This window comes from Ovis aries, chromosome 3, assembly GCF_016772045.2.
Source record: "Ovis aries strain OAR_USU_Benz2616 breed Rambouillet chromosome 3, ARS-UI_Ramb_v3.0, whole genome shotgun sequence".
In the NCBI taxonomy this organism is placed as follows: Eukaryota; Metazoa; Chordata; class Mammalia; order Artiodactyla; family Bovidae; genus Ovis; species Ovis aries.
Genome location: NC_056056.1, coordinates 44,354,711 through 44,377,004, shown reverse-complemented (window position 1 = coordinate 44,377,004; position 22,294 = coordinate 44,354,711). Strand labels below are relative to the sequence as shown.

Sequence of the window (22,294 nt, the reverse complement as noted above, 5' to 3'; positions counted from 1 at the left end):
ATCAAGTTATGTTTAACAAAACTATAGTCTATAGAAGAAAGTATATAGAAAGTATATGCTGTACATCAAAGCTGAGAATTTTTGTTTGGTAAAAGGACAAAAAAGAAAAGCAAATATGTGCAATATATGTAACCAATGAAGGATTAATTTGAAGGCATATGCAAAAATCTAAAATCAGCAAGAAAAAAAACACCCAGATAAAAAATGGGCAAAGTACAAAAAGTCACAGATGAAAACACCTGAATGACAAATATGTGAAGACAGACATTAGGAAATGCAAATCAAAACAAAATACCATTGTATCCATTAGACTGGCAACAATTTAAAAATGTAACAGCAAATGCTGGCAAGATGTAGAATAAAAGGGAATGCAAACTTGGTACAGCCACTTTGGAGAGCATTCTGGCAAATCCTAGTGGAGTGAAAATGTACATCTAATTCACTTCTAGATATGAACCGTAAAGAAAACATCACATCATTAGACATGTATAAGGGAAGATCTTCACTGTGATTGTAATGGAAAAAAATAATAAACTAAAATCAATCACTAGGTGAAATGGATACATTAATATGGTTGATTCATGTGGAAGAACACAATAAAGCAATAAAAAATGGATGATTTTTATATATCAGCATAAATAAATAATAGAAAAAGCAAGCAGCATATGTACAAAATATCATGTAAATAATAAAGCAGCTCCACATTTTTTCTGAGATAAAGAGGTAAATGAGAAGAACTTAAAGGATATAGACCAGATCTACTAGAAACACTGCCGAAGGGCTGGGAAAAAGAGAAAAGGACTCGAGATAGGGGTCAAGGGGTACTCAAGCTTTGTTTGGCATGCCAATTTTAAAAAATGCTGAACTTTGTTTTCAAGTGAAAATTAAAACTGTTAATACTGATCAATTCTAAGTAACAGAAATACAAATATTCTCCATATGTCTCTGTATTTTTAAAATGCCTTGAAATAGAGAAAAAGAAAATCACATTAAAAAGAAAATGTGTGGGAAAGGGGAGAAGGAAGGGAACATTGCTTAATGGGGCTTTGGAGGTGGTGCTAGTGGTAAAAAACCCGCCTGCCAATGCAGGTGACATAAAAGATGCAGGTTCGATCTCTGGGTGGGAAAGATCCCCTGGAGGAGGGCACCAGGCTCCAGTCCATAAGGTCGCAGAGTCGGACACAAGCATGCACACTTAACAGGCCTGGGATTTCCTCTTGAGGTAGTAAAAACTTTCAGTTCAGTTCAGTTGCTCAGCCGTGTCCAACTCTTTGCAACCCCATGGAGGGCGGCACACCAGGCCTCCCTGTCCATCACCAACTCCGGATCTGACTCAAACTCATGTCCATTGAGTCAGTCATGCCATCCAACCATCTCATCATCTGTCGTCCCCTTCTTCTCTCGACTTCAATCTTTCCCAGCATCACGTTTTTTTCAAATGAGTCAGCTCTTTGCATCAGATGGCCAAAGTATTGGAGTTTCAGCTTTAGCATCAGTCCTTCCAATGAACATTCAGGACTGAATTCCTTTAGGATGGACTGGTTGGATCTCCTACCTGTCCAAGGGATGCTCAAGAGCCTTCTCCAATACCACAGTTCAAAAGCATTAATTCTTCGGCACTCAGCTTTCTTTATCGTCCAACTTTCACATCCATCCATGACTACTGGAAAAATCATAGACTTGACTAAACGGACCTTTGTTGGCAAAGTAATGTCTCTACTTTTTAATATGCTGTCTAGGTTGGTCACAACTTTTCTTCCAAGGAGTATGCGTCTTTTTATTTTATGGGTGTAGTGATTTTGTAGCCTAAAAAAATAAGGTCTGCCACTGTTTCCACTGTTTCTCCATCTACTTGCCATGAAGTAATGGGACCAGATGCCATGATCTTTGTTCCTGAAAGTTGAGCTTCCAGCCAACTTTTTGACTCTCCCCTTTCACTTTCATCAAGAGGCTCTTTAGTTCTTCACTTTCTGCCATAAGGGTGGTGTCATCTGCATATCTGAGGTTATTGAGATTTCTCCCACCTATCTTGATTCCACATTGTGCTTCATCCAGCCCAGCGTTTCTAATGATGAACTTTGCATATAAGTTAATAAGCAGGCTGACAATATACTGCCTTGACACTCTTTTTCCTCTTTGGAACCAGTCTGTTGTTCTATGTCCAGTTATAATTGTTGCTTCCTGACCTGCATACAGATTTCTCAAGAGGCAGGTCAGGTGGTCTGGTTTTCCCATCTCATTCAGAATTTTCCAAAGTTTGTTGTGATCAACAAAGTCAAAGGCTTTGGCATAGTCAATAAAGCAGAAATAGATATTTTCTGGAACTCTCTTGCTTTTGCCATGATCCAGCAGATGTTGGCAATTTGATCTCTTGTTCCTTTGCCTTTTCTAAAACCAGCTTGAACATCTGGAAGTTCACAGTTCACGAATCATTGAAGCCTGGGTTGGAGAATTTTGAGCATTACTTTGCTAGTCTGTGAGATGAGCGCAATTGTGCAGTAGTTTGAGCATTCTTTGGCATTGCCTTTCTTTGGGACTGGAATAAAACTGACCTTTTCCAGTCCTGTGGCCACTGCTGAATTTTCCAAATTGGCTGGCATATTGAGTGCAACACTTTCACAGCATCATCTTTCAGGATTTGAAATAGCTCAACTGGAATTCCATCACCTCCACTACCTTTGTTCGTAGTGATGCTTCCTAAGGCCCACTTGACTTCACATTCCAGGATGTCTGGCTCTAGGTGAGTGATCACATCATTGTGATTATCCGGGTCATGAAGATCCTTTTGTACAGTTCTTCTGTTAGGTCCATACCATTTCTGTCCTTTATCGAGCCCATCTTTGCATGAAATGTTCCCTTGCTATCTCTAATTTTCTTGAAGAGATCCCTAGTCTTTCCCATTCTATTGTTTTCCTCTATTTCTCTGCACTGACAAGGCTTTCTTATCTCTCCTTGCTATTCTCTGCATTCAAATGGATATATATTTCCTTTTCTCCTTTGCTTTTGGCTTCTCTTCTTTTCACACCTATTTGTAAGCCCTCCTCAGACAGCTATTTTGCTTTTTTGCGTTTCTTTTTCTTGGGGATGGTCTTGCTCCCTGTCTCCTGTACAATGTCATGAACCTCCATCCATAGTTCATCAGGCACTTTGTCCATCAGATCTTTTTCTCACTTAAATCTTTTTCTCACTTCCACTGTATAATCAGTAGGGATTTGATTTAGGTCATACCTGAATGGTCTAGCGGTTTTCCTACTTTCTTCAATTTAAGTCTGAATTTAGCAATAAGGAGTTCATGATCTGAGCCACAGTCCTCTCCCAGTCTTGTTTTGGCTGACTGTATAGAGCTTCTCCATCTTTGGCTACCATCTTTGGCTATAATCAATCTGATTTCGGTATTGACCATCTGGTGATGTCCATGTGTAGAGTCTTCTCTTGTGTTGTTGGAAGAGGGTGTTTTCTATGACCAGTCCATTCTCTTGGCAGAACTCTATTAGCCTTTTCCCTGCTTCATTCTGTAAAATGTGTGGAACTAGACAAAGCTGGTGGTTGCACAGAGGTGTTGCTTGTGAAGGCACTAAGGGCCACTGAATTTTTAACTGTGAAATGTTTATGTTATGTCCTAATTTCAGCTTGAAAAAAGTAAAATTTTAGAGCCATTTCAGGAAAAAAAATTCCTGTCTTTGGCTAGAGTCTAGAGGTAAGTTTTCAGGAAATTCTATCCGTCAAGGGATCAGTCAAAGACATATTTGACTTACTAAGTATTACTGTTTTTAAAAGTGTGAGACAATGAAGATCTTGAAGGTGCCAATCCCCAAACAGTTATATTAACAAAGAAAACAACAGGTGATGAATTAATTTGGATGCTTCAGATCTACTGGTCTGAAAACAACCAACTAGCAAGATTCAGTTATGGGAATAAAAGTAGGAATATATGAGAGGAATGGGACTTTAAAACAGTATTAGGTTTCTTTGAATAGTGTCTGAGAGATATTTGGTATTCATTATACTGTCATTAAACTTTTCTGTGGCTTTGAAATTTTTGAAAATAAAATCATTCTTTAAAAAAAGAAGAACCAGGTAACAATCAAAAGAAAATCAGATTTTTACATAAAACTTAAATTCAGCCTGGCAGACAAATTCAGCAGTTTGAAGCTTACAAATAGTTTTCTGCAAAATCAATTTACTGTATTCTCCAACATCACAGGTTTTAACTGTGTGGGTCCATTTTTTAAAAATAGTAAATATTAGAGCATTATATGATCTGCAATTGGTTGAATCTGTGAATATGGAATTGTGGGTACAGAGAAACCCTGTATATGGAGGGCCAAGTCCTTAAGTTATTCTCAAATTTTTCAACTGCTAGAGGGCAGCACACCTAATGCCCTTCCCTACCGTTCAAGGGTCAAACATACTTTTTTTTTTAAGGGCAAAGCCAACTTCTGATTCCAAAATATGGTTTTTACATTTGTCCCTGTAAGTTTGAAATTTAAGCCTGAAATGTCTTTAATGGGGAAAAAAAATATTCCATTCCTAAAAATCCATGAACAGGTAACAGAGTACAGAAATCATACTAAGGTGTAACTTATATGATCAGTGCCTTGCATTTTATATAATCTTTAAATTCATATCCTAACCTACATTGCTCTTAAGAAAAATTCTGTGACAGAACTTATCATTCCCAATATAAGAAATATTAAGGCTCAGAGATATTAAGTGACTTGCTCAGTTATAGAGCTAGTAAGTGGCCAAACTTAACCCAAGTTTTCTGATTCTAAATCTTATGTTTTATATGTCATATTATTTTACCAATAATACATAAAATTTGTTCAATGGCTTACAAGAAAATATATGCACATTATTTTTTGTAACCCTGTGGAGGAATTAAAGAGATTTTTATCACTCTCATTTTATACATAAGGCAGAGTTTAAGTGACTTTCTCATGGTCATACAGGTACAAAGTAGGACTTTAAGTCCTGTCTGGACAGCTGAAGACTACTGGGTGACCTACCTAAGGAGGTGCTACTAATGCACACTGCCTCAAAGTAGACCTGTAATGTCAGTTAACTAACTGACCATTTATAAAACACTTTAACATAAACAGACAGATAGATATAGAGATACAGCACCTCCACAGAGGAAAAAAAAAAAAAAAAGGCAAAGATTGCTGATTTTACAACTGTCGGGCCCTGGCAAGATTACAGTGGTAAAGGACATTGTAATGAATAAAAACTAATCAAACAACTCAATATGGTAGTATGCGGTAAAAATATGTTGAAAACATACCCATTTTGAGGTCCTCCATCATTTATCACATTTAAGTGAGATAATTGCTTTTTCAAGTGGAGTTTGTAACTTGCATTAATTCTTAAAAATAACATCTGGAAAAGAAACAAAACTAAGATTCTTAAAGCTCTACTGACACAGAAGATAAAAGTAATTAATATTATTTGGAGAAAATTTTTTTGCTTTGACATATACTTTTACAATGCTCCTCTGAAAGTACAGAATTGCTATTTCAGTATAGTTTTTCTCCTTAGTTGGGTAAAAGCTCTTTTTGCCTTTCACAGCAGTACTCCTTTTAGTGATATGATTTACTACTGCCTTTCTGCCCCTTAAAAGTCTTCTGGAATATGTAAATGGGATGAACCATACAGGTAAAAAGAATAGAGAAAAGATGGAGAATTCTGCATTAACTAGGAACCTGACAGAGAAAAAAGTCACAATGGTAAAAGGAAGGCTATTGTTACCCTTCTAAATTACTTGGAAGTATTTTATCACTCCATATGCAGATTTTTAATGCAATGGCCCAGTAATTCTTTGGGAAATGCCTGACCTGAAATTATATAAAATTAATCTATGGGAACAATTTTGTGAAATATATTTTCCATGACAAAAATATATAAAGTCATCTATGAAGAAGTTTTATGGAATCACTGGTACTCAAATGACAATAACGACATAAAATCTATACTTTGTGCCCAGGTTTGAAAAGAGTTCACTTTACATGAAGATGCAGATAAAAATACACGAAATACCTGTGTATTCAGCTCACTGACCTGGCTAAGTCCTGCTCCAGAATTAGAACTCAGAGGGCAAATTCAGAAGGTCGGAATGTCAGAGGTGGGGGATCTTGCATATGGAATGAAAATGATGGTTTGGCTAGGAAGACTGAGAAAGGAAAAAAGAGACCCTAGTGGGTGCTCCATATCTCAAAGCTCCTCCTAAGTCCTCAGTGACCCCAGAGATGGTGGATGATATTTATTCATAAAGTTAGTATGATTAATAAAAACCTAGGAAAACATGAGAAGATGGTAATTGCTAGTATAAGATGGAAGTTCAAGGTGGTGTGGAAAAGGAGACCAGCAGAAGAAAAAGCAGGGAAGAGACACTACAAAACCTACACTTTGCTCCCAAATACCAATGCTATGCACTCAACCAATTAGAGACAAACTGAAATAAGAAATTTGTCTGAAGAGCAAAAATTCCAGTGAAAGCTAAGATCATTAGTCATATAACAACTAGGCTTGTACTAATTATAACACTGTGTTTGTTAAGTCGCTTCAGTCATGTCCGACTCTTTGCAAGCCCGTGGACTGTAGCCCGCCAGGCTCCTCTGTCCATGGGACTCTCCAGCAAGAACACTGGAGTGGGTTGCCATGCCCTCCTCCAGGGGATCTTCCAGACCCTAAATACAACTAAGCTTGATTGATCACCTGGTATAAAGGGAACAAACTAAGGTGGATAAAGAAGACTGAAAAAAAGAAGTACTAGAACCTTTAAAGTACTACTAGGAAACGGAATTGAGGGAAGTCAGGGGTAGGAATGTCATGGAAAAGTGAAGAGAACACTGATGATAGTGTAGGGAAAACAGTAGAGGCAGAGGGTGGATACTTCATAGGCAAGAGATGCTAAAGTCTACCCATTTTGCTATTTTTCCTGATTTGTGCCTACTACACATCATTTATGCTGACCTAACAAACATTAAAGTATACTGATTTGAGTTATTAAGTCAAACAGTAATTCCTTCCCTATCCAATTTGGATTATAATCAATGTGTAACTTATTCTACTATTCACTGGTTAAATGCTAACCCTGATTTTCAAACCAATAACGTAATAAATAATGTTGGTAGAATCTGGGACTTCTGATGACCCAATGGACAAATAAAAATGTGCTTTTTAGAATGGCTGGCCACAGAGCAAAGCTACCACTGCACTAGCCTGTCAGGGCAAGGAGGGCTTTGAAATCAGAAATTTCTATCCATGTTCCACAAGTCAATATAACAACTGGAAAAAAATAATAATGATCATATTGGAACATGAACTAAGCTTACATGTGCCAACAGTATATAAAAACACTTCAATTCTGCATGTATATTATGATATATATAATAGTTTTAGGAATTACTACTCACTTGCGTTTGTTCTTCAGGAAGGAGATCAAATATAGCTTCATGCATTTTTGCCATTTGCTTACAAATATTCCTGAAACAGGCAGAAGGAACGGGAGCTTTCACTTCATACTGGCAGGGAAAAATAATGAGAATTATATTCATGTCCTCTGTAATATGTACTATCCCCACTGTTCCCTAAAACATATTATTTTCTGCCCTTACACATCTAACTCTGATATAGTTGAAGCTTACACTTCAACTATTTCTGTGCTACTCATGCAAATCTCAAAATTTTTTCATCAAAAATTCTAATCTACTTTGAGACAGCCAGCATAATTTAGTGGCTAAGAACACAGACTGCTCCCCTTCATAAGAGGGCCGTGTGATGTGTTGCTCAGTCACGGTCTGACTCTTTGCGACCCTATGGACTGTAGCCCACCAGGCTCCTTTGTCTATGGAATATTCCAGGCCAGAATACTGCACTAGGCTACCATTCCTTACTCCAGAGGATCCTGACTCAGAGATGGAACTGCATCTCTTGCATCTCCTGCACTGGTAGGCAGATTCTTTACCATGGTGCAACCTGGGAAGCCCTAGAGATGGACTGCTGCTGCTGCTGCTGCTAAGTCGCTTCAGTCATGTCCGACTCTGTGCGACCCCATAGACAGCAGCCCACCAGGCTCCCCCGTCCCTGGGATTCTCCAGGCAAGAACACTGGAGTGGGTTACCATTTCCTTCTCCAATGCATGAAAGTGAAAAGTGAAAGTGAAGTCACTCAGTCGTGTCCGACTCTAGCGACCCCATGGACTGCAGCCCACCAGGCTCCTCCATCCATGGGATTTTCCAGGCAAAAGTACTGGAGCGGGGTGCCATTGCCTTCTCTGCTCCTAAGTGCAAAGCAACTTTAATATTAATCCTCTCTTATCTTCCTCACATTTCTCTTATCAATGTTGTTCAATCCCATGACTTCTAATATATCTCTAGTTATGAACCACTTTATTACATGCTCCCCTTTATTACATTCGTTACATGCTCCAATCCACATTTGAGCTTACCATGAGCTTTCCCAAACCTGCTCTCTCACCTGTTTCAATTACTATTACCAGTATTACCATCCTCCTGGTTACACAGACTTGAAATCTCCAACTTAAGTTTTTAACCCCTTCTTTTCTTTGTTTCCTTGTATTGAATCAGTGACTAAGTCTCACCAATTATACTTTTACATTATTTTATGCATTAGTTAGTACTCTAGGTCAGAATTTCTAAACCTCTACACTACTGACATTCTGAGCTAGATAATTTTTTGTTGTGGGGGCTGTCCTGTGTATTGTAGGATATTCGGTAGCATCCTAAGTCTCTACTCACTAATTACTAGTACCATTCCACACGAAACTGTGACAACCAAAAAACTGCCACAGATAAGGTACGGATGACAAACTATCACATGAAAAGATACTCAACATATTAGTCATTATAGAAATTAAAACCACAATGAGATATCACTCAATGCAGACCCACTAGAAGACTAATGTTAAAAAACAGACAACAGACAGAGCTGGTGAAGATAAAAGAGTATCCAGAAGTCTTACACATCATGAAATTGTACAGTCACTTTGGAAAATAATTTGGCAGTTTTTTTAATAAAGTTGCCATAAAGTTTTACATTTCTATGCCAACATCAATATATTCAAGCATTTACACAAAAGAAAACACATGCCCATACAAAGATGTGTCCATGAATGTATATTATTCATAACAGCCAGAAACTGGAGAAAATCCAAACATCTATTTATCAAATGGATAAACAAATAGTAGTACTTTAATCAATACCACTTTATAATAAAAATGAACAAGATATTAACACATGTGATAACATCCATGAATTTCAAAAGCATTATGCTAAATGAAAGGAACCTGGGACAAGATGTTAATTCTGTATAATTCCATTTATAAGACATACTGGAAAAGACAAAACTAAATAGAAGAAAATCACATCAGTGGTTGTCATGGTTTTGGGGTATTGGGAAAGGATTAACTTCAAAAATGCCCTAGAGGGTGTTTAGTAGTCCTTCTACTACCTCATTCAGGTTAACATTCATCAAACTATATACTGAGGATGACTTTTACTCAACATAAATTGTACCTCCATCAACCTGACTTAAACTGCTTAGCTTTCCACTGGTAGTCAACACCCTCTTCTACCTTTCCAACATATCTCCCACTCTACTCTTGGGCTTACCCACCCTAATACATTAGCTATATAGAATTACTTACTTTTGTTATTATTAAAAACAACAGCAAAAGCATTAGCAATCAATGTTTATTGGAACTGTCTCTAGTCAGATACAAAGATATGATAAAAGAAAAGTGCTCCACATATATTATCTCATAAATCCTCATTACATCTTTATGAGATTTTTATTATCATCCCCATTTAGAGATAGAAACTGAGGCTTAAATAAATTAAGAATTTGCTGAAGGTTCTTCAATGGCTCATGTGTGACAAACATGGAATTTGAACTTAGGTCTGCTGCTGCTGCTAAGTCGCTTCAGTCATGTCCGACCCTGTGCGACCCCATAGATGGCAGCCTACCAGGCTCCCCCATCCCTGGGATTCTCCAGGCAAGAACACTGGAGTGGGTTGCCATTTCCTTCTCCAATGCATGAAAGTGAAAAGTGAAAGTGAAGTCGCTTAGTCGTGTCCGACTCTCAGCGACCCCATGGACTGCAGCCTACCAGGCTCCTCTGTCCAAGGGATTTTCCAGGCAAGAGTACTGGAGTGGGGTGCCATTGCCTTCTCTGAACTTAGGTCTACCTAACTCCAAAACCTGACACTAAACTTCCTTATTATGATTCCAATCAATATGTCTACTCACGCTGTTACCTCAGTGTATCTCTTTGCCTCAACTTAATCGGCTCTACTTGTTGTTGTTTAGTTGCTAACTCATGTCCGACTCTTTTGCAACCATATGTAGCCTGCCAGGCTCCTCTGTCCATGGGATTTCCTGGGCAAGAATACTGTAATGGGTTGCCATCTCCTTCTCCAGGGGATCTTCCCAACCCAGGGACTGAACCTGTGTCTCCTGCATCAGCAAGTGGATTCTTTACCATCAAGCCACCAGGGAAGCCCATTCTAATTGTGAAAAGCAAAATTTATATGCATGCCTCATCTATTAAGCTTTCCCAGACCTACTTCCCCAGCTAACAACCATGTCTTTCAAAACATTAAAAGCTTCAACAGCACTGAATCATTTCCTTACTTTATTATGATACTTTATATAATCTACCTCCTGCAATAGTTACTGATATAATTATCATACTAGATATTTTACTATTTGGGGACAAGATAAAAGGTTCCTTCACTTTTGTGTATCTCTGTTAACCTAACACAATTTAACTCAACATGAATTAATGGTGGCTGGGACATTAGTCTAGCCAGTAGTATCATTAGATGTTAATGCTTTATTCTGCTCAAGGAAACGTACCCTTACTTACTAGCTTCTTAGAATCAACCTATATTTTATTACTATGCTATTCATCTTTCCCCAAATTAAAATTCCAGGTAAGAAAACGAAAAGCTAAAAATTGAGAGACTAACCCAAATCAAACACTCTGCTATTTTGGTATGAATTAAAAACTGGACCAAACTCCTGGGCAACCCATGGAAGCAAGTGGAGCAGGGAGTGGTATACAGACTTGATAATACAGGGCTTCCTTTGTGGCTCAACTGATAAAGAATCTGCCTGCAATGTCGGAGAGCTGGGCTTGATCCCTGGGTTGGGAAGATCCCCTGGAGAAGAGAAAGGCTACTTACTCCTGTATTCTGGCCTAGAGAATTTCATGGATTGTATAGTCCATGGGGTCACAAAGAGTTGGACATGACTGAGAGACTTGAAGAGGGCATGGCAACCCACTCCAGTATTTTTGCCTGGAGAATCCCTGGGGACAGAGGAGCCTGGCAGACTTGAGTCATGGAGTCGCAAACAGTTGGATATGACTGAGCGCTATACAGGGAAAATGTAACATGTAGGGGTAACATGAAAAGTCATCAGTGGGGATGGTAGTAAAGAAAACACAAAGTTGCAAGTGTCTAGCCACATTCTTAACATTAAAAAAAGACATAAAAAATGGGGAGGGAGATGTTTGAAGTTTATAAAAGACTTAAGAGGCATAATAACCTCTACATAATGTAATATGTAGATCATGTAAAAGCCTTTGTTCAAACAAATTATTGTAAAATAACTTCTTAGGACAACTGATAAGTTTCAAATAGGAATACGTATTAGATGATAATAAGGAATTATTGTAAATTTTGCTGGTTAGATATAGTCATGTGATTATATAAAAAAAGTATCCCTCCCCAAATTTTTAGAAATATATTCTTAAGTACTTAGGGATGAAATGTTACAGGGCCTCAAACTAACCACAGAATATTTCAACAAAAAAAGAAAAATGTTAATGATAGTTAAATACACGTGATAAATACATGGGAAGTCCATTACATTATCTTCTTTATTTTTCTTTACCAAAAAGAATGCAATAAAATGTTATAGGAAAAAGTCTAGCCATAGTCCCAATTCTTGTTCAAAAACTCTGGATGACCTGATAGAATAAAGAAAAGGTTTTAAGAGTACCAGCATTTTTTGGATTTGCTTCATTCTATTCCCCAGCTCATTATTAGTCTCACTATTTAACATTTACCTTACTCTACATTTGGCTCAGACAGTAAAGCGTCTGTCTTCATTGCGGGAGACCTGGGTTTGATCCCTGGATTGGAAAAATCCCCTGGAGAAGGAAATGGCAATCCACTCCGGTACTATTGCCTGGAAAATCCCATGGACAGAGGAGCCTGGTAGGCTACAGTCTATGGGGTCGCAAAGAGTCGGACATGACTGAGCGACTTCATTTTCACATTATCACCCTGGTGGCTCAGATGGTAAAGAATCTTCCTGCAATGCAGGAGATCTGGGTTCTATCCCTGGGTCAGGAAGATCCCCTGAAGTAGGAAATGGCAACCTGCTCCAGTATTCTTGCCTGTAGAATTCCATGGACAGAAGAGCCTGGCAGGCTGCAGTTCATGGGGTCACAAAGAGTTGGATTCAACTGAACGACTAACACTTTCACTTTCACTTTCACTTTACTCTATATTGTTAGGTGTTAAGTCCTCTGCTGTATTAGATGGTAAACTTCTTAGGGTAGTTACATGCATTATTCATTGACTTTTGGCACACAGAAGAATGTCATATATCAAAGAGGAAACTGGTGGAATGGAACTGTTTTTGAATTTACCTTGCATTTCACAACCATGAAGAAAATAGAGAATTTCTAAATAATTTTTCTTCACACAAAACTAGTAATTTAGAGGGCATAATATAGGTATGTCTGCACACAACTGTAAATTCCTTAAGTTTCTTTATTCTTTTAAAACAAATTTTTATTTTTAATTGGAGGATAATTTCTCCACAATGTTGTGCTGATTTCTGCCATATAACAACATGAATCAGCCATCTACATACATATATCCCCTTCCTCCTGAGCTTGCCCTGAAACCCCTATCCCACCCTTCTCAGGCTGTCACAGAGCACCAAGCTGAGCTCCCTGTGCTCTACAGCAACTTCCCACCAACTATCTATTTCACAAATGGTAATATATCTATTTCAACGCTACTCTCAATTCATCCTACTCTCTCCTTTCCCCACTGTGTCAGATCCGTTCTCTACATCTGTGTCTCTATTATTGCCCTGCAAATAGGTTCATCAGTACCATTTTTCTAGATGAGTTTTAAATCTTTTTAGTTTTAATTTCTAATATGATACTCACTAATAGCTATATCTGCATAAACAAAAGCTATTTGGGGGTCCTCAATTATTTTTAAGAATGTAAAGGAGGTCCTATGACCAAAATGTTTGAGAACTAAACATTAAACAACACAATCTTATTTTCCAATCACTGCTTTCTCACTGTCAACTTCAAAGATTTGTGTATTAATGGGCACCACTGTATCTCGTCTTTTTATAATTTTTATGTGTCTGCTGCTCTTGCCACCTCAGAATTTGAAGGATCCAAGTGGAAGGAAAAACATATCAAAGTGCCTTGCTTTATGAGATTACTCTAAAAATGCTCTGGGGCAAAAGTATAAACTAAACAAAGCTTCAAACTCTCAAGTTATGAGATTTCTGCTTTCTCTCTAAAACATGTACTGAGTAATTTAGGGAAAGTAAAGAGTGAGAGATAGGGCAAAAGTGACTAGGCCTGATTAAGTGACATTTTTCTGAAGATACTTTCCATGTGATTAAGAATTCTTTAGAAAACAGTGCTACTTTTAATGACCTATTTAGAATGGGAAGCAAATAAGAAACAAATACTGAAACTGAGTATCTATGATAGAAATAACCCAGCACTTCAGGCTCTGCTTTTTAGCCTAAAAAATAAAGTAACACACTTTATCACAAATAATTTAATTTTTTCCCTATTTTGATTTTTATTTTCTCAATTCTATCTCTGGAAGCTTTCAAACTAAAATATGTTTTTAAGAAGATACATAATTTTCAATGCAGCTAATATAAAATTACTTCTATAAAGGGTCTCTCTCATCTTTGAAATCATCTTCCCTCATCCCTATCCTCAAATCCTTTAGGAAATGAAGATCAACTATTTGGGTGATCTGAACATTCAAGTTTTTCCCTAAATTCTGAAGAATTTTGACTTGTTAGAACTAACTGTGAAAAGTCACAACGCTTTTAAGCAAAGCTTAATAATTTCCATAAATCATTACCTTAGATAACAGCTTGTCAAATAAGCTATCCATTATCGCTACAAGCTTAGCTGATATTTCAGCTATGTGGTCATGGTAGTCCTATAATGAGAAATAACATTGTACATTAAAGACCTGGGACACATCTAAAATACTTAACAATTAAGGAGTTAAAATTTATGAAACTCCAGTAGAAAATACATGAAAAGGTACCTTAGTGATATGATCAAAATGCCTAAGCATACTGTATTGCTTAGGTTGCAGTCGAGCTTCAAAATGAGCCCGGATCACAGGAATGTAGTGCACAATTAACTGCAAACAGCGTGAAGAAAGAGCTGAAGATCCAGGAGATGGACATAACATGGAGGAAAAAAAGGTATTAGCTGACTTTAATTACCTATCAAACCATGTAAAAAATCAATTTTCTACAGACCCAAGTTTATTACATAAATGGAGGACACAGTGACAGAAAGCAACATATTTCATTTTGTTGAAGAAAATCATTTGATACTGAATGATGTAATGAATTATGCTAATTTTCCCAATGGACTCAAGCTGTGGGTAGAATGGCATGAGGAAGCTAAGGGGACAACTGATTCTCATGACATTGATACCTTTCACCCCATACACACTTATGTACTTAATACATATTATATTTTAACATTTTTTTAACAGTAGTGTAACTTCTAATAACTTACATTTATTAAACTAAAAATTCCTTGTAACATTTCTCCAGAAGTTATTTTTCAATTATGGCAATACATAAAAAAAGTAAAGTAGAACAGCTACTTTTAGAGCCTTTGGTTAGAGGCACAAAAAAACCACATATAATAAAAACCTAAGCATAGTGACATCACTGAAATGCCTCAGCATGTAAATTAAATGCAAGAATCCATACCCAAATTTTTTGTAGTTATTGTTTTTAGTCCAACAACTTGCAGTGCACCAGCTCCAAGAACTAACTGGCAACTTCTTGAATTGAAGTACTAACAAAGGAAGGAAGAGAAAAAAACCAACAATTTATTAAAAACTACACTTTATATGCTGGCAATGTGTTAATTCTAATAATACATTCCTCTTTTCTCTTATTCAAGGACGAAATGAATTTTTCTAGTAGGAGCAATTAGGATTTGTTTATGTAATGACAGAAAAAAAAAGGGGATGTTTCCCAATAATAGTATTTACAGTCTGGTAGGAAAAAGTTGAGAAATTCTAAAAATCAGTTGTTCAAAAATTAATCTTGAATTTGCAATCACAAAACTTGTTGTTTTAGTCTTTGTAATTGGATAGTCCTATTTTCAAAAGGGTAACAAAATCTTTCTGGACTAAAATATGACAACTTTGGGATAGAATTAATTGATAGATTAGGTATTTGAAAAAATAAAGCCTTTTTTCTATCTAGCAGTTTAAAATATCTATTAATATCAAATGGCTGAATAAAACTATCACCACAGTTTCAGTTCACATCAATGGTTCTGAAAGAATGATTTAAAGAAAAATCTCTAACCTTAGTGAGATGAATTTTGTAAAGTTCAGTGAATTCCTTCCATGCACATTTGAAACCAGTCCAGGTTTTTTGACCTAAGTGGCCTCAGTCATGTTCAGCACCTAACGAACAAATCAACTCCTGTCTCCAATGTCATTAACAACTCTATAGGTGTAATGAGGAATCACTAAACGTTGAGTGAGAAGGAAGAAGGTGGCCTTCAGATAACATGTTGTGAATCAACCACAGCCAAATGTCACAAAATTAATGTCTTAAAGATACCATGACCTTGAAATGTCTAAGAGTTGGAAGATTACTCACACCCTAATCTATTACTTCTTCCAACTATTTTTCCATAAAAGTGAAATCATACATACCTTCAATAAGTCTGATAGACGAGTGAGCATGTCAGTAGTCACAGATGGGATATTATCCACACACTGGCAATATTCAAGGATAATTCTTATCAACAGCAATACAGTTCTACCAAAAAGAGAGAGAGAGATGAACCAGGAGGCACTCAAAACAAGAAAAATCAAACTGATTTCACATACAAAAATCAATACTGATTTTGGCAACTGTTCAATGATGGGTTTTGCCTGTAAGTAGAGCAAGTAGGGACTAGAGTAAGGTAACAGAAAACCTCTAGGGTGTAATATTAAGAAGGCACTCAGTTTCAAGGTTGTGCAACTGTAGGGCATGTACTTTCATGACACTGAGAAAGGGTACTTCCTTAAATTTTGTGCTATGAGCACATCACTCTCTGTGTGACACTTGCAGTAAGTCTTTTCAGTAAGGCAGGTATCCCATTCCTTGGCCAATTTAAAAATCCTTGGCCAATACTGAAAAAAGTTTAAGCAGTGTTTCTGATTATGTAGCAGGTTATTATAAATGTTGAATTAAGGAAGGGCCTAGTCTAGATTTTCTAAGTGAGATAAAAGAACTTGTGGCTTCTGAGAACAATGTATCTCCTAAGAAGCTTATTGGTAAGTCACAAAAGGTTTTCCAAAGATGAGAAAGTTATAAGCTCATTAGCAAGATATGTCACAAGCTGAAGAGACACCACTTGGAGGTTAAATAAGGTTGACATTAAGGGGGAAACAGCCATTCATTACAGGACATCAAAATTCAATGAGATTCTGAGAAATGAGTGATCCATGTAAAATAATGTTTTATAAAAGTCTGAAGGAGAGAGAGCAGTGCTTCAAGGAGGAGACTATCTAGCCTTTATAACAGCTTAATTGTTAGACTATACATTACTCTCCATGCATAATCCTAGAGTCTGCTTTATTGGGCAGCAGTCCATTGCTATCTTTTGTAATCTTCTTGCTGAATATACAATACTTCCCCTTTAGCAAGAGAGTTCATCTTTTTGGTGGTAGTCTCTTAGCTTAAAGAGCAAGAAAGACAGATAGCTAGAGGGGACCATTTCCATTAAGTAAGGGAAGAGTAACAAGACACAGTCCTTCCTCAGTATTCCCAGAGGACTGGCTCCAGGATACCCTGTGAATACCAAAACCCATGCATGCTCAAGTCCTTTATATAAAATGGCATAGTAAAGTCTTCCCTTTATATCCATGGGTTCTACATGCTGGTTAGTGGGATGCAGAACCTGCAGATATTGAGGGCCAATCGCAATGGGTAATAACGGAAAGAAATGACAATTAGACCGAAGGAGTAAGATTACAGTGAGGTTGAAAAAAGTTTTGTTCTACTAGAAATGGAAAAGAATTCCAGAAAAGAAAGGAATGGAAGCTTCAGCTTACAATGGTTGTACTTTGGAGTTTTGGAGAATATATACAGGTTGAGAAAAAGCATAAATTCTATTCACACTAATTGAGTGCTTATTAGGTGCCAAGAAAAATTAAAATGGTAAATGAGACCCATTTACCCATAAAATGGTAAATGAGGAATTCAGATAATAACCAGGGAGATACATACACAAATAAGTAACTCTACTACACTGCAGAAAGCCATGATAGAGGCACACAGAGTTACAAGGCGAGGATCATTCATTCTTCCTGGAGGGGATGGCTATTTCAGAAAAGATTCATTTAGTGACAAGAAACCAGAGAAGGCGATGGCACCCCACGCCAGTACTCTTGCCTGGAAAATCCATGGACTGAGGAGCCTGGTAGGCTGCAGTCCATGGGGTCGCTGAGAGTCGGACACAACTGAGTGACTTCACTTTCACTTTTCACTTTCATGCATTGGAGAAGGATATGGCAACCCACTCCAGTGTTCTTGCCTGGAGAATCCTAGGGATGGGGGAGCCTGGTGGGCTGCTATCTATGGGGTCACACAGAGTCAGACACAACTGAAGTGACTTAGCAGCAGCAGTGACAAGAAACAAAGAAGAAAAGCGAAAAAGAATTCTCGTATAGATAATGGGAGCTAGATTTTGATTCTAATTCTGGCTCCATGTGAGTAATTTTATATTAAATACTTAAACTTCTAAGCTCCAATCCTCTTAACTGTAGAAAGGGAACAATAATACCTGAAATGTCTATTTCATAGTGTGGTTGGAGAGATCAAATGAGATCATATATATGAAAATACCTAAACTATTAAGTGTTATGAAAGTATATGAAGATATCATCTTAAGTATCTATTAATAAAAGGCATAAAGCCCTAGATAAACAACACTGGAATTTATATTTTTCTTAGTTAACTTGAATTTGAAATACTGTTATTGGTAAAAGAATAAAAGACCTAATGACAAATGATGGTAATGGAAATAACTACCAACAACTATCAACTTCTTGTTAGGTGAACTAGAACTGTGCAAGATGCTTTACAGGAATTACCTGTTTCACAATAATTCTAAGTACAGTACTATTGCCCAGATTTTGTTTTACAAAGAAGGAAACTAAGGCTCACAGAGTAACTTGACCAAAGTCACAAAGTAACAGAGTTGCTGGGATTCAAACCTAAGCAGTTTGACTCCAGAGCTCACGTCTTCAATATGCTGCACATTGCACACCAAGAAAAGTTGCAGGTAAAAAAGACAGAAAGAGCCTGAGACATTTACAGCAGAGAGCCACTGCAGCACCCTTGCTGCTGCTGCTGCTATGTCGCTTCAGTCGTGTCTGACCCCGTGCGACCCCATAGACAGCAGCCCACCAGGCTTCCCCGTCCCTGGGATTCTCCAGGCAAGAACACTGGAGTGGGTTGCCATTTGGATGTACCTCAAAGTTCTTGTTGTATGAGAAAAATTAACCAACACCTTTTTTGTTTAGCCAGTGTAGTCTCTAATGGATACAGAATACTACAAAATAAAAAGGAATCCACAAAATTTATTTAAAATTCTTTGTAAGATTTACAGTTGTTAATCTAAAATTTCCAGTTCACATCAAGGGGTAACTAGAAGACCTATATTTTAAATACTTGACCTAACTAACAAAGAAAAATGTGTCACTCACCCAACAACAGCATACTGTTGCCCCTCAACAGTAAGAACTTCAGCTGGTTTTCTTTCTTCTGTAGCTAAAGAGTTAAAACAAATAAAGAGACATGGGTATAAGATGAAACAAAATACTGTATAAAAAATTTAAACTAGGAAAAAACCTGAAAAAGTTCCTATCTAAGGCCTGGAACAACCTCATTTTTGCAAATAAACCTACTTCTTGGAAAACAATTTAGCACAAAGTAAGTAAAGTATATTGGATTTGGAATCAGAGAAATTTGAATTTGAGTTCCAGTATTACCAATTACTGGATAAATGACTTTGGACCAATTACTTCTTTAGAGTCTCAGTATCTGTATCCATTAAACATAGACAATGATATCTATCTTTAAGTGTAGTTGTCAGTGAAAGAGATAATGCTTACAAACTAGCTGTCCTCTAGGTCTGGTACATGGCAGATGGCTGATAAGAAGTAAAAGAGTGTTATTATAAGAAGTAAAAGAGTGTTATTAGCTGGAAAGGCATAACTAGCATTTCAGCTGGTTTTATTATAATCTTTAGAATACAAGTTAATACCTAAATTCAGTGGAGAGATTATATATTTAGTTTTTATGATCTTTATCCAAAAGTTACTTTATTTTCAGTACATGGTATTTTTTATCATTAAAAAACAAAATTCAGTATGTTGAGGTGAAAAGAACAGTGGACTGGATTACTGTCTTGAATCAGCCAGTTAAACAAAGTACCATGGGCAAGTAAGTCATAATGATTCCCTAAGTTTCAACTCCCTTTGTTCTAAGACATTAAATATCTACATCTTCATTTCTTTCAAGTAAAGAAATTCAGTGTGATATAATTTCTAACCACAATTCACTCTATATGTCAGATTAAAGTTTCTTGAGGACAGGGATTGTGTCTTAACCAACACTCAATACTGCAGAGAAGTGACTTAGCACAGTAGTTAAAAAGGGGCCCTAACATCAGTCTGCCTGCAGTTGGATCCCAGCTCTACCACTTTCTAGCCATGTAACCTTAGGTATGTTGCTTAACCTCTTTGTGCCTCAGTTTCCATATCTGTTAAAGGGGAATACTACAGCTCATGGACCTGTAAATGAGATAACCATGTAAAGTGCTTAGAACAAACTGTCTAGCATTGGGTAAGCACTAAATTAATATTTACTGCTATCCATTAAACTTCATCTCCCCATGCCTCAATAAGTAGTTAGTAACTCAATAAATGGATGATAGGTGAATGAATATAACCCAGGATCCTTCACTTTGCATGAACTAGTAAAATATTAATGAATTTCTAATGGCATATACTTTCTTCCTGGTCAGAGAAAAACAAAAGACAGAGCAGGGTTTGTAAGAGAAACTTTCTACTGTCCGTATCCTACAAAGAGGAAGTGAAAATAAAGAATTCACTCTGTGGGAAAAACACATGATAAATTAAATCACTTTTAGAGTTCTGATTTTAATTCACAATTGGAATGTGTTCAGGATAGTGAACTCCAATCAAATACAGCTTGAAAGAACAGATGGCTAATAAGTCCTATAGTTTCAAGTTTGTGATTTAGGATGATCAGAGTATCTTATTTTTCTTTTAGTCTTTACCACTTAAACACTTTTGCTTTGCTAATATCATACAATCAATTTAAAAATTGTGACTACCACCCAACACTGTTATCTACTAAAAATGGTCACTAAACAGAAATTTACTTGATTTCTTTAATTTCTCTCTCGACTATATTTGAATTACTCTAATTTTCACCTGTTCCTCACCCCCTCTAGTTACAGTGGACAGAGGGAGCCCCTCTCTTGAACTGTGAATTCAATTTCAGGGGTCCTACCCCTAGAATCATTCTATGTCACTCTTATTTTAAATCAACCTTCTTCCTCTTTCTATTAGGCATAGAAGTATAATTCAGTTTCTCTTATCTTAAAATTCTCTCAATTCCCTAAGGAAATTTAAAGGTAATAGTCTCTCTAACAGCTCTTGTGTCTCTAGCTGCCATTTCATCATTTACTTTCCCTTCAGGGCCAAACTTGAAAGGCCTGTTCGAAAAGGTAGCCTTACACTCGTCTGCTCTTCCTTAACTTTTGAATTACTCAGCAATGAACTACAATCTGGCTCTATCACTCCACTGAATTAAAAAGACTGTAAATTATCTCCTGTGTGTCAAACAAGTGGTCACTATCACTCTTTCTCTTGCAATACAGTTGTATTTTATGATACAGTATACAATTTTAAACTATTTCTATGTAAAAATATTAAACTTTCATTAAATGCATAAAAACTGAAAGTGCAACTGCCTCCTCCATTGAAAACATTCAAGAACTTCATAACTACAATGCATCCTCGTATTACACTTTAACTGGCATACAAAAATAGTTCTAGCCATTGTGTATCTTTCACAAGAAACCTGATTGATGTTTAATACCAATGACAATTTTCTTCTCGAAACTCTAATTTTTTAACTTTTGTCTTCTAGATTGTCCTGCCTCCCTGCCCTTCCTCTGTAGTCTCCTTCATAATTTTTTTTTCCTATGTTTCTTTACATTTTGGTTTTCTCTATCACATCACTACTACCTTACTTCTGATTGCTAATAAATATATTTTTCATTAGACTTAGCCCTATTAAAGTAAAATTATACCTTTATCTATGTCTCAATATCTTGACACATAATAGAAACTTACCAGTATAATACATATTCTCTAAACAATATAGTACAGTGGTTAAGAACACAGCTATAAAATTACACAACTGCTAAGTCGCTTCAGTCGTGTCCGACTCTATGTGACCGCATAGACAGCAGCCCACCAGGCTCCCCCATCCCTGGGATTCTCCAGGCAAGAACACTGGAGTGGGTTGCCATTTCCTTCTCCAATGCATGAAAGTGAAAACAGAAAGTGAAGTTCCTCAGTTGTGTCCGACTCTTCGCGACCCCATGGACTGCAGCCTACCAGGCTCCTCAGTCCATGGGATTTTCCAGGCAAGAGTACTGGGGTGGGGTGCCATTGCCTTCTCCAAACCACAGATCTTCATTTATACCAAATTCTGTAACCCCTGGCAGCCTCATGCCTCCTCAGTATTAAATAAGGTAACAATAGTATCTTTATCATAGGTTGTTGGGAGAGTAAATGCAAGTAAAGCGCTTGGTCCAATGTTTGGAATACGGTTAATAGTCAATAAATATTTTAAATTATTATAAATTGCCACATACTTTTCAAGTCAACTACTTACTAACTAAGC

The 22,294-nt window shown here is 37.0% G+C and overlaps 1 protein-coding gene across 5 annotated transcripts in view; it reads right to left on the bottom strand.

Moving 5' to 3' along the window:
* Positions 1-22,294, bottom strand: part of VPS54 (VPS54 subunit of GARP complex) — a 99,338-nt gene that overhangs the window by 4,312 nt on the left and 72,732 nt on the right. For 4 of the 5 annotated variants that reach the window (XM_027966698.3, XM_027966699.3, XM_060412061.1 and 1 more), the window contains 7 exons: positions 19,057-19,120; positions 16,012-16,117; positions 15,047-15,134; positions 14,362-14,483; positions 14,170-14,250; positions 7,416-7,523; positions 5,285-5,379 (listed from right to left, as the gene is read on the bottom strand). In XM_027966698.3, the coding sequence (XP_027822499.1) occupies positions 5,285-5,379; positions 7,416-7,523; positions 14,170-14,250; positions 14,362-14,483; positions 15,047-15,134; positions 16,012-16,117; positions 19,057-19,120 (664 nt within the window). Of the gene's footprint in view, positions 1-5,284; positions 5,380-7,415; positions 7,524-14,169; positions 14,251-14,361; positions 14,484-15,046; positions 15,135-15,655; positions 15,757-16,011; positions 16,118-19,056; positions 19,121-22,294 lie in introns of those variants that run through there. The other variant, XR_003588692.3, reaches the window with a different exon arrangement.